This window comes from Sturnira hondurensis, unplaced genomic scaffold, assembly GCF_014824575.4.
Source record: "Sturnira hondurensis isolate 20B ecotype Veracruz unplaced genomic scaffold, ASM1482457v3 Scaffold0006805, whole genome shotgun sequence".
Taxonomy (NCBI): domain Eukaryota; kingdom Metazoa; phylum Chordata; class Mammalia; order Chiroptera; family Phyllostomidae; genus Sturnira; species Sturnira hondurensis.
This window is the reverse complement of record NW_028079436.1, coordinates 1360248-1371348: the sequence shown is the minus strand read 5'-3', so window position 1 is coordinate 1371348 and position 11101 is coordinate 1360248. Positions and strand designations below refer to the sequence as shown.

General features: G+C 44.7%; 1 protein-coding gene, 1 non-coding gene and 1 pseudogene across 2 annotated transcripts in view; 2 read left to right on the top strand and 1 right to left on the bottom strand.

Annotated features, from left to right (window-relative positions):
* Positions 1-794: 794 nt before the first annotated feature.
* Positions 795-891, bottom strand: LOC118990137 (uncharacterized; annotated as a pseudogene).
* A 1876-nt stretch (positions 892-2767) lies between these two features.
* On the top strand, positions 2768-2910 carry LOC118990138 (small nucleolar RNA SNORA7). Its single transcript, XR_005067170.1, has one exon. It is a non-coding gene; the product is annotated as a small nucleolar RNA SNORA7 (small nucleolar RNA).
* A 712-nt stretch (positions 2911-3622) lies between these two features.
* HSPA4 (heat shock protein family A (Hsp70) member 4) overlaps positions 3623-11101 on the top strand; it is a 43534-nt gene continuing 36055 nt past the window's right edge. Inside the window, exon 1 of the mRNA XM_037050469.1 lies at positions 3623-4015. Within this exon, the coding sequence (XP_036906364.1) occupies positions 3909-4015 (107 nt within the window). The 5' untranslated portion in view covers positions 3623-3908. The remainder of the gene's footprint in view (positions 4016-11101) is intronic.

The window sequence follows — 11101 nt, the reverse complement described above, 5'->3', positions numbered from 1 at the left end:
GACCTCAGAATGAGATCACAGTGGCACTATGAAAACAGACAGTGTGATAGAGTAAAGAGAGACCCTAGGATCTCAGCCAATTTCGAGTCAGAAGTGAACTGTAACCACCGTTTCTGTATCAGGACAGCATATGGTCAGACAAGTGCTCATGGGGGGGAAAGCAAAGGCTGACCTGTGTCCTACCACTCCGTAAGTACTGCTGGTTATATTCACACTTGTATCTACGATGAAACAAAGTGAAACGGGCTTTCTACAGGACGTTTCGGCGCCTTTAAAATGGTAACATTAATCTGTCGATGTCTCATGGCACACTGTCCTGGGGAATGCATGTCGGGAAAAGCTGGTTTAACCTAATGTTGAAAAAGGCATGACCAAATTCACCATCATATACAACGAAAACCCGAAAGGGAGGAAAGTGTTCCAAAATGTCAAAAGTGGGTGTTTCTAGTTAATTATTTCTTTTACTTCTTTCCCATTATTTACTTTAATGAACCTCTATAAGGAACATGATGAACTTAAAAACAGCAGTGGTGTAGTTGTAGGAAACCCAGGTTGAAGTCAGAGCTTTAAAAGCTGTGTGACCTTGAACAGTTTCCTCAACCTCAACGAGTCCCAGTCTTCTCATCTGTAACACTGGAAAATGCCTACCCAATGGGTTTGCTATGAAGATTAAATGAATTACAGCATCCACATCATCCAGCACAATGTCTGGGTGTCTACAGCACATACTGTAGATAAGAAATTGGAACATAGAGAGACATGGATCTGCTTTTTGCTAGCTTATCTGAAGGCCAGGGAGGTAGGATGTGGTAATTATTATTGAGCAATTAGAGTTTTAAACTGATAAGAACAGATACTACACTTGATCTTAGCCTAGAGGCTAGAAGCCACGAGTGATCAGAGTTTTAGAGGGTAAGATGGGGTGCTGGTTTGACTGAGGGCACTGGTCCACTCACTCTGACATCCGGGAGACCAGAAAGCACCATTACCGGAGCCTTTAGCTTCCCCCGAAGAAAAGACTGCAGAGGTTGCTCGGGAGTGTGGGACAATATTGGCGGCGATGATTATGAATTCTCATCCGAGCACCTTCTGTCTCATGGTGAGCAGCCTATGGATACTGAATTTTTAAAACAAACAAACAAGCAAGCAAGCAAACACCTTCATACACTTTCTGGATTGCTTGGAACTAAATTTAACCATTGTACCAGAGAAAGGCATTTAACAACCTCCATCTTCTAACGCACTCAGAATAACTCCGCTGAATGGAAAGAACTTGTGTTTCATCCCCAGTGCCTCGCACATTATTCTGGCAACTTCGTTGCTTCACAGTTGTGATTCTTGGAAACTCGTCGTAAACATTCTTCAGAATTCTTAAATAACTTTTTTCTGACTGCATTTATTTAAATACCCCGGAATAGCCTCTCGAGCTATAAGTTTGACATCCAGAAAACTATTTATAGCAGGATGAGTACTCTGTGACTGATGTTAATGTTTTATTTTGAGAAGGACAAATCCTTAAAAAGATTGATAGGGCTGATGGTATTTTAAACTGAAACCTGTGCCAAGACAATTATGGCAAGTGGATATGAAATCGGAACATAAAGAGATATCTGTGTGCTTTCTGTCAGTTTAGCTAAAAGCTGGGGAGGCCTCCCACAAGAAGGAAGGCAGAGACAGAGGCTGCAAGCCAGACTTAGTGATCTTTTAGGTGGGTCAGGCACTGCAGCCCAGGGGGCCTGGCCTCTGCTCAGTGTTTAACAACCCAGAGCAGACTAATGGATACAAACCGTCATAATTAAGGTCAATACTTTCCTTGTTGTTATTGATATCCCTCTAGGCAGGAGAAAAACAGGAGCTAGAGGATGGAGGGTCAAAGTCAACCTAACTTGTGAAAAAATACAACTTTGGAAAAAAGTTGTATTGAATGAAATTTGTTGTATTGTATGAAAAAATACAACAAAAATGCATGTAAAAGCTTTTGTTCCAGGAACTGGAGGTATGACCCACCCTGATTCCAGGAGATCATAAGCAGTTCTACCTTTGTGCCTCAGGGGGACTGTAAGCAATTCAAGATGATATCTGAGCCGCTGTGGTGAGATGACCACTGCCCAGACCAGAGGTTTCCACAGCTTAAGACCAGTGCCCAGGACAAGAATGCTGGATTTTTTTTCTAATCCAGTTAAATTTTTCCTGAATTTCAAAACCCGTCACTGCATCTTGTTTATTCCCTGCTATAAAAACCTTGGCCTGGAAAGAAAAAATGGTCTGTTAGGGTATGAACCCGCCATCTTGTCAGATTGCCGGCAGTCTGAATAAAGTACCCATAAAGATTCAATCCCTGTCTCTGCTTACTGGGCTTGGTAGTGACAGGCAGCCCGAACTCTGGCGTCTTTTCCGGCTTCAAGGGCACATAACTGGCTTGTGGGCCAGGTCCCCAGTGGGGGCCACCATGAGCAGCAACCACACATTGATGTTTCTCTCCCTCTCTTTAAAAATAAATAAAATCTTAAAAAATACAACTTTGGTGTTGGGTGCCCTTAAAAGATAGAATCACAAAGTAAATATTCAGAACAAGAAATTACAACAAATTACTGGAGACTTGGAGATTCAGATTCCCGTTCTTCTGAAATCTCACTAAGCAATTTATCAGATATGCTTATTACACAGAATTGCTTCCTGATAGCCTTCCCCTAGGCACCTGGAACACTGGAACTCTAAGCCACGCCCTGCTCTCCCAGGTGCCCTTAATTTAAGATTCATTAGTTTCACCTTCCCAGGATCACGGTCTGGAGAGTGTGATCCATATCCTGCCAGCTTTGAAACCTGGAGGGAAAGCAAGCCTGGCAGACGTACCCATTCCATTCCCCGCTTGCTTAGTAGCTAGTGATTGGAAGACACTCTACAACGTTAAAAAAATTCATTAGCTTCGTGTAATCCTACCACTTTACTGGATGGTAGCTCATCAACTACGTCTCTTGCATCCAGTTCAGGACAGGTTCGTGGAATATGTTAGGGATGAAAAGGTTTAAGTCCTGTAGATCCCCCCAGTCTTATCTAAGGACAGGAGTGGTTTAGAGAACCCTGAAATGCTGAAGGGGAAAAAAACCCCAAACCCCACAAGGCGGTGGGATTGAGTGGATTCCTTCCTTATGCCGGGGAGGGCGCTCTCTTTAATTTTGATACTGCTCGATTTAAGGCCCTACTCCGGGCCGTATTCCTACAGCTGCCCTCGCCTCAACCGGCCAATCTCGTCCCCATTTTCGGGTTCCAACACAAACTGGGGCGCAGGAGGTCCCACCACCGGTAGTTTCTTTCAATAGAAAGAAAAACGGCGAAATAGGCCAAAGGCATTTTCTCAGTACTTTGCTTACAAGCCGGCTACCCACTATCCTTTACTTTGGAAGGAGAGGTTTCCTACTGCTCTCTGCCTTCATGAAAGGCAGTTGCAGCACATTCCGTGCGCAGGTTCAGTTAGTTAGCTCCGCCTCTCAACCATTTTCCACACTCCACGGTTCTCTCGCCTGAACATGACGTACGCTTGTACGTAACTGGAGGGCGGGACCTCAAAAGGAAAAACGTTTGAGCCGAGATCTCGCGAGAACATTTCTTTCCTTCGCAGTTCTCGCTCCGCAGCTTCATTCTCGTCGCAACGAGATCTTTCGAGATCTTCTCCGCCCCCGCTAGCCGGCGCCTCCACTGTGGCCGCTCTGCCGGAGCTGGCCCGGGCAGCACGCTGTGCAGCGGATCTATTTAAGAGGCCCTAGGTCCTCGCGTGGGCACCCCCCACGTCCCCACTAGCACCGGTTCCCTGGCCTACGCGGCCCGCTCTCCGCGCTCCAGCCCCACCGGGGTCTGTGTCCTGTCTCGCCGGCCGGACCCGGGCTCGAGCCCGAGCTTTAGCTGGCGCCATGTCGGTGGTAGGCATAGACCTCGGCTTCCAGAGCTGCTACGTTGCTGTGGCACGCGCCGGTGGCATCGAGACCATAGCTAATGAGTACAGCGACCGCTGCACACCGTAAGTGTGGGCCTGGCCGGCCGCGTGAGCTGGGGGGATTGGGGAGGTACCAGTTGCTCGGCTCTGCGACCCTCGCGGCTGGAGAACACGGGCCGGGGAGTCATCTCCGTTCCGAGCCGAAGGCTCGGGGGATAGGGGACCCCCGCTGGGTGCCAGGTTACTAATTGTCACGACTTGCCATGTGGGTCTGCGCCAGGAGCGAGTCCTTTTTCCGGTAGCTCGCCGGCTAAGGGAAGGCTGTGAACTGGTACTCGGACCAGCGGGGAGCCCAGGTAGGAGCTGGAGGGAAGGCAGGCCTGGGATTTAGGGTGGACCAAGATCCTCTTTCAGCAGGAAGAGATCAGGCGCAGGGCATACTGACATTTCTCGAACTTAACACAGAGTTCGTAGCTTTGCACACAGCAGGCACTTAAAAGTTGAACGGGTTTTGTCGTCTGCCGGCGGCACGGAGGTGAAGCGGCCAGAGTCCCACGTGAGTGGGGGCGGGGCGGCGCCCGGAAGCTGGGGAGCAGGAGAACCTGCGTCTTGGCTGCGGGTGGACTAGGGTTCTTAGTTTGGGGTGGTGGTATAACAGATACCGGGAAAGGACTTAATAAAATCGATGCTATGTCCATATCTTTGCATTCACCTTGTTTTCTCACATCCTTTCAGTATATTGAACTATGTTGGGTCATTCTCTGCTATTCTGTGTGCATCTGCTTACACAGTAATACATTCCAACCAGCGTGTTGGCTGCAGTTGCTATCTATCTCTTTATTTATTTACTTACATACTTTTGAGAGGGAGGGAGAGAAGGAGAGAAACAGAAACATAGATTTGTTGTTCCACCGATTTATGCATTCATTGGTTGATTCTTATATGTGCCCTATCAGCGATGAACTGCAACCTAAGACTGCACTCTGAGTACCCTACCCTGCCCAGGGCTAGGCCACAGTTAATGAATGATTCAGGGGCTCCCTTTGACTTCTAGAACCTGTAGTAAATTATGGGACCAGTACAGACACAGTTCTAAAAAGTCACGACTCACCCAGGTCTTGTCTTAAGTAAAATAATCTGCTTTTTGAGTACATAGAGAAGCCTTTCAATCCACTGTCTACCCCTTGGACAAAATCTCTCAAGCTTAATACTATTTGCTAGGTTCTCAGTGTGGCGATTCAAGGGCATGTGTTCATCCTAAAATGCAGTTTTCACCCTTAACTTTTGTCCTGTTTCTAAAGCAGATTGTTAGTCAAACTAGTATCCTAGCCTGATCTTTGCTACCTGGAGGGATCACAACATTTCCCTTCCACTTATCAAATTTCTGCCCCTATTTTAAAAGATTTTATTTATTTATCTTTAGAGGGGAAGAGAAGGAGAGAGGGAGAGAAATATCAATGTGTGGTTGCCTCTCACGTGTCTTCTACTGGGGACCTGGCCTGCGACCCTGGCATGTGCCCTGACTGGGAATTGAACTGCCATCGTTTGGTTCGCAGGCCTGGGCTCAATCCACTGAGCCACGTCAGCCAGGGCTCTGCCCCTTATTTTAGGGCTAACCCAGGTGCTTTCCCTAAAAACCCACCCCAGATCCCCAGATCCAAAGTGTGCAGTTAGATTGGTTTTGTGTAGTCACAAATTTGTGCAACAGTCAATTTTAAAAGATTTTCATCAGTTCCCAAAGAAAGGCTTTACTTGTTAGCATACATCCTACTCCCCTTGCCCCTGGCTAATTTTGTAGTTTTTAACAGTGGGTAAGTTCTGATTTGTATTTCCAGGGAAGTGTATTGTATATTGAAATTTTATTTGTAAAGCATTAAAGTTTGTTTTTAAGTATTTAAGCATTAATTTCCTATATGGTACTGTCTTCCTCTCTGGATCCTAGTTTTCTTCATTGGTAAAGAGCTGGAGAGCTTGAGTTGGTTGCATAACATCTTGGTTCTTTCTTGCCTAGGATTGAACAGACTTCGCCAGAGGGAGGAGAATCCCAGATACTGGAGCGAATGGTGTTCCTGTCCTTTCTTTTAGGCTGTTACCTTGGGCTCTAAATTTTTTAAAGACAAACAGCAATCAATTGCCACAATTTTAACATAAATTCCATTATTTAAAACTGAGTTCTTTAAGAAAAAGAACTTAATGCTTCCATTTCACAATTAAATATGCCTCACAGACTAAGTGGCCAGATACAGTATGTAATTGTGATAAAATGCTTTTTAAATACTTTAAGTGATATGTTAACTTGTATGTTTTCTTGTGTGTTTCCCTTATATTTTATTTTTTTATTCCTCAGGAACTTATAGGGATTCCATACACCCAAAATTTTTAGTATATGTGCTGCCGAAGTGAGCACCATACACCCCAAATTTTTAAAAAATATCCTCACCAGAGGACAATTTTCATTGCTTTGAGAGGGGAGGAGGGGAACATCAGTGTGAGAGAGAAACATGATTGGTTGCCTTCTCATATGATTCCTGACCAGGGATCAGACCTGGGACCTTTTGGTTTATGGGCTGATGCTCCAACCAACTGAGTCACACCAGCAAGGGCCAAGTAAAAATTTTTTTAAAAGATTTTATTTATTTATTTAGAGAGAGGGGAAGGGAGGGAGAAAGAGAGGGAGAGAAACATCAATGTGTGGTTGCCTCTCACATGGCCTGCACTGGGGACCTGGCCTGCAACCCAGGCATGTGTCCTGACTGGGAATTGAACTGGCAACCCTTTGGTTCACAGCCTGAGCTCAATCCACTGAGCTACACCAGCCAGGGCCCAAGTAATTTTTTTGAACTGATTTTGATTAGCTGAGATTTTTGTGGAGGGGTCTGTCTGGCTAAGTAACATGAGAGTGAGAGAGGTTGATCATTTGTAGTGGTTATGAAACAGTGATTTCATACCTCAGATAAGCAGACCGATCAATGTGTGTTTGTTTTACTGTTAGAGTAGAGTGGGTTTCAAGGGTTAGCTATGATGAAAGTACCTCATTTTTTTTAAAGATTGTATTTATTTATTTTTAGAGAGAGGTGAAGGGAGGGAGAAAGAGGAAGAGAAACATAAATGTGTGGTTTATTCTGGAGCGCCCCCTGCTGGAGACCTGGCCCACAACCCAGGCATGGGAACTGACTGGGAATAGAACTGGCGACCCTTTGGTTCAGTCTGGTGCTCAATCCACTGAGCCACATCAGCCAGGGCTGGATTCAGTTTTTGAGGAACTAGTTGAGTCTTACCCAGAAGAGTCACTTGCTTCCCCACCAGATTTAGTTTTCTTTTACTTTAGCAAATACTCTAGCCGTTGTGCTAGCCACTGGAAGTGTCCTGATGATGAATAAACAAGATTGCCCCATCATGGACATGGCTAAGAGAAAAAGCCAGATGCTAATCAAACATATATGTGACTGCTAACTGTGGGAAAGGCCCTGGTGGGAAAGTAGAGGGCACAACAACACGGGGACCTAATTCAAGTTGTGTGTGGGGTGGGGATGGAAGGTACTCTTTTGTAAGGTTTTATTTATTGCCCTAACTGGTGTGGCTCAGTTGGTGTTGGCCCACAAAGTGAAAGGTCATGGGTTCGATTCCCAGTCAGGGCACACGTGTGGGTTGCAGGTTTGGGCCCCAGTGCATATGAGAGGCAGCCAACTGATTGATGATTCTCTCCCACACTGATGTTTCTCACCCCTCCTCCCTCCCTCCCCCCTCTGTAAAAATAAATAGAATCTTCTTTTCTAAAATGCCATTTATGCACCCCTGTGTTTATTGCAGTGTTAATCATAATAGCCAAGATTTGGAAGCAGCCCAAGGCTCCATCAGTAGAAGAGTGGATAAAAAAGCCATGTTACACTTACACACTGGAACGCTACTTGGCCATTAAAAAAAAAAAAGCAGCTCTTACTTCAGGTGACAGCATGATGAACCTGAAGAGCATTATGCTAAGTGAAATAAGCCAGTCAGAGAAAGACAAATACCATATGATTTCACCTATTTTGATGTGGGATCCAATGAACAAAATAAACCAACAGAATAGAAACAGATTCATGGAGAACAGACTGACCCCTCTCAGAGGGGAGAGGTGTTGCAGGGCTGGGTGAGAGAGGTGAAGGGATTGGGCAGAAACCAAACTAAACCCCAACCCAACCTACAGACACAGACATGCAGTAATGACCAGAGGGGATGGGGTGGGAGGAGGTAGAGGGAGGGTATTGGGGGTAAAAGGTGATGGAAACATGACTGGGGGTGGTGAGCACAAAACAGTACACACATGATGGGGTTACAGGATTTTACACCTGATGTATATAATTTTATTTACCAGTGCTATCCCAACAAGTCCAATAAAAAGAAAAGTGTTATTTAGCCTAAAAGCTGGGGGATGAGTAGGAATTTATCATGGCAGTGAGGGACCTGAGGAGAGCTGTTTTGGGTGGAAGGATGGCGGGCAAGGAAGACCTGCTGCAGGAAGAGCTTGGCCCACTGCGGACTGAGGGTGACAGCTCCTCTTGAGCCACTGGAGAGGCTGGTGGGAGGTGAATGTGGAGAGGAGTTAGGCAGGCAGACTAGAATATGGTGAAGCTTTATGAACGATGGACTTTTATTTAGGTGCCATGGGATGATCTGACATCTTAAATACGATGAACTTTTTGGTGGAGCAAGGATTTATGTGAGACAGGCAAGAGGAGAATCAGGGTGGTGACTAGGAGGCTAGTGAGAATGAGAATAGTCCATGTGGGAATGGGCGTTGCTCTCCATTAGCTTGGTGGCATGGGGGAGATGTGTGGGCGGGTTTGAGATAAACTGAGGGTTTTGGTTTTTTTTTTAGATTTTATTTCCAGAGGGGAAGGGAGGGAGAAACATGGATTGGGTGCCTCTCATGCACCTGCTCCCCAGGCCTGCGCCCTGAAATGGAGCCTGCAGTCTTTTGGTTCATAGGCCCGCACCCTCCCGAGCCACACCAGCCGGGGCTGTTTGTTGATGTTTTTTGACTGTAGACTTGGAAAGTCTATTTTTATATTTACTTGGATTATTACAGTAGAAAGGGTACAACTTTAAAGCTTTTTTTGCAGTAAGAATGTTTTTGGACTATCAAACAAGTTAACTGGGTTATACTTTTCCAAAATACACCAGAATTTATAGAGGAGAAATGAATTATGAAAATAATTCCATTACTCTGCCTTGGTTGCTCAGTTGGAGTGTCATGCCATACACCAGAAGGTTGTGGGTGTGATTCCTGATCAGGGCACCTACTGTGTTGGCCAAAAAGTCCGTTAAGGGTTGTTTTTTTTTTTAATGCTACTATGGCTATAGTAGTACTTGGTTGTCTTTACTTCATTCAAAACAGTTTTGTTAGGTTGTATTGTGACAGCTGTGATAACTGCATTAAAAAAAACCCAAATTGGTGAATTTGTGTGCAGCCATTTTAATATTGAAAATGGAAGAAAATATGCAACATTTTTGGTGTATTATGATTATTTCAAGACAGGTAAAAATACAACTGAAACTCAAAGATTTGCACAGTGTATGGATAAGGTCCTGTGAGTGATCGAACATGTCAAAAAGTGACTTGCAAAGTTTCTTGGTACTATTGACATTTTTGCCAAAAACCGTAATTCTTGGCTGTGGGGCTATCTTATGCATTAGGAGATGTTTATCAGCACCCCTGGCCTCTACCCACTAGAAGTCAATAGTGGGAGATTGTCGACATACTCAGAATATCTAAATCAATAAAGTTATTGGTGAAAAGGAAAAATGTGTCTTTTATGGAAAAAACTATAAGGACTTTTTGGCCAACCCAATATCTAAGGTACCAGTTCAGTTCCTGGTCTGGGTGCATATGAAAGGCAACCAATTGATGTTTGTGTTTCTCTCTCTCTCTCTCTCTCCCCCCCCCCTCCTCCCCCTCTCCCCCTTTCTCCCTCACCCCCACTCTCTCTAAAATCAGTAAGTATATCCTCAAGTGAGGATTAAAAATAAAAAATTCTGTGTATGAATTCTCTATTACAGTTCTTTACACCCAGTTTCAGGTATACAGCACAGTGCTCATGCAATCATACGCTTCACTAAGAGCTCCCTCCAATATTTCTAGTACCCACCTGGCACCATATGGTTACTAAATATTATTCACTGTATGCCCTATTCTGTGTTCCACAGCCCTGCAACTGTTCTGTAACCATCAGTTTGGACTTCCCCCTGAGTTTTCCACCCAGACCCCAGCTCCCTTTCCCTCTATCAGCCCTCAGTCTGTTCTCTGTATCTGTGAGTCTGTTTAAGTTTCATTAGTTTATTTTGTTCCTGAGATACCATATAAAGTCGTATGGTGTGTGTCTTTCTCTGATGGAGTTATTTTACTTGACATAATATCCTCTAGGTTCACCCATGCTGTCGCAAATGGTGAGATCTGTGTGTGTATACATACACATACACATACAGTGGAGTATTGCCACTGTATTGCAGCTTTTTTTTTTAAGCCTCACTGGGGGACATGTTCACTGATTTTTTTTGGTGGGGGCGGGCGGTGGGGAGAAAGAAAGAAAGAAACGCTGACTGGTTGCCTCCCATATACACCCTGACGGGATGCAGCCTGCAACCTGGGTATGTGGCCTGACTGGAGTTGAACCTGCAACCCCTTTGAATGGGACAATGTCCCAACAAAATGAGCCACCCAGCCAGGGCTGTACCACAGCTTTTTTATCCACTTGTCTATTGATGTGCCTTGGGTTCTTTCCATATGTTTGTTGGCTGTTAATAGTGCTGCATATATTCTTTTGAATTAACTGTGGATTTGTTTGGATATATTCTCAGGAGTGGAATTGCTGGGTCATAAGGCATGAATTGTTTGCAGTATCATTTTGATGAATTTTAGTTCCTAATAAAGCAACATATTAGGAATTTGAAGAGACGAAATTATTAATAACCACCCATCAGAGCAAAAGGTTTAAGTATGTATAATTTTTGGGTGACTGGCAAATAAACATCTGATACCTTATTTGTGCAAGAAAATTATTTCTCTATGAAGCGAATGTCTTTACCAGCCATGTAGATCTAGAAAGAGCTGCAGGATGGCTTGGATGTAAAGCAAAGGGAGGCCGAATTGTTAACTAACACTTCAGACCGCTTACACTGTTCCCCTCA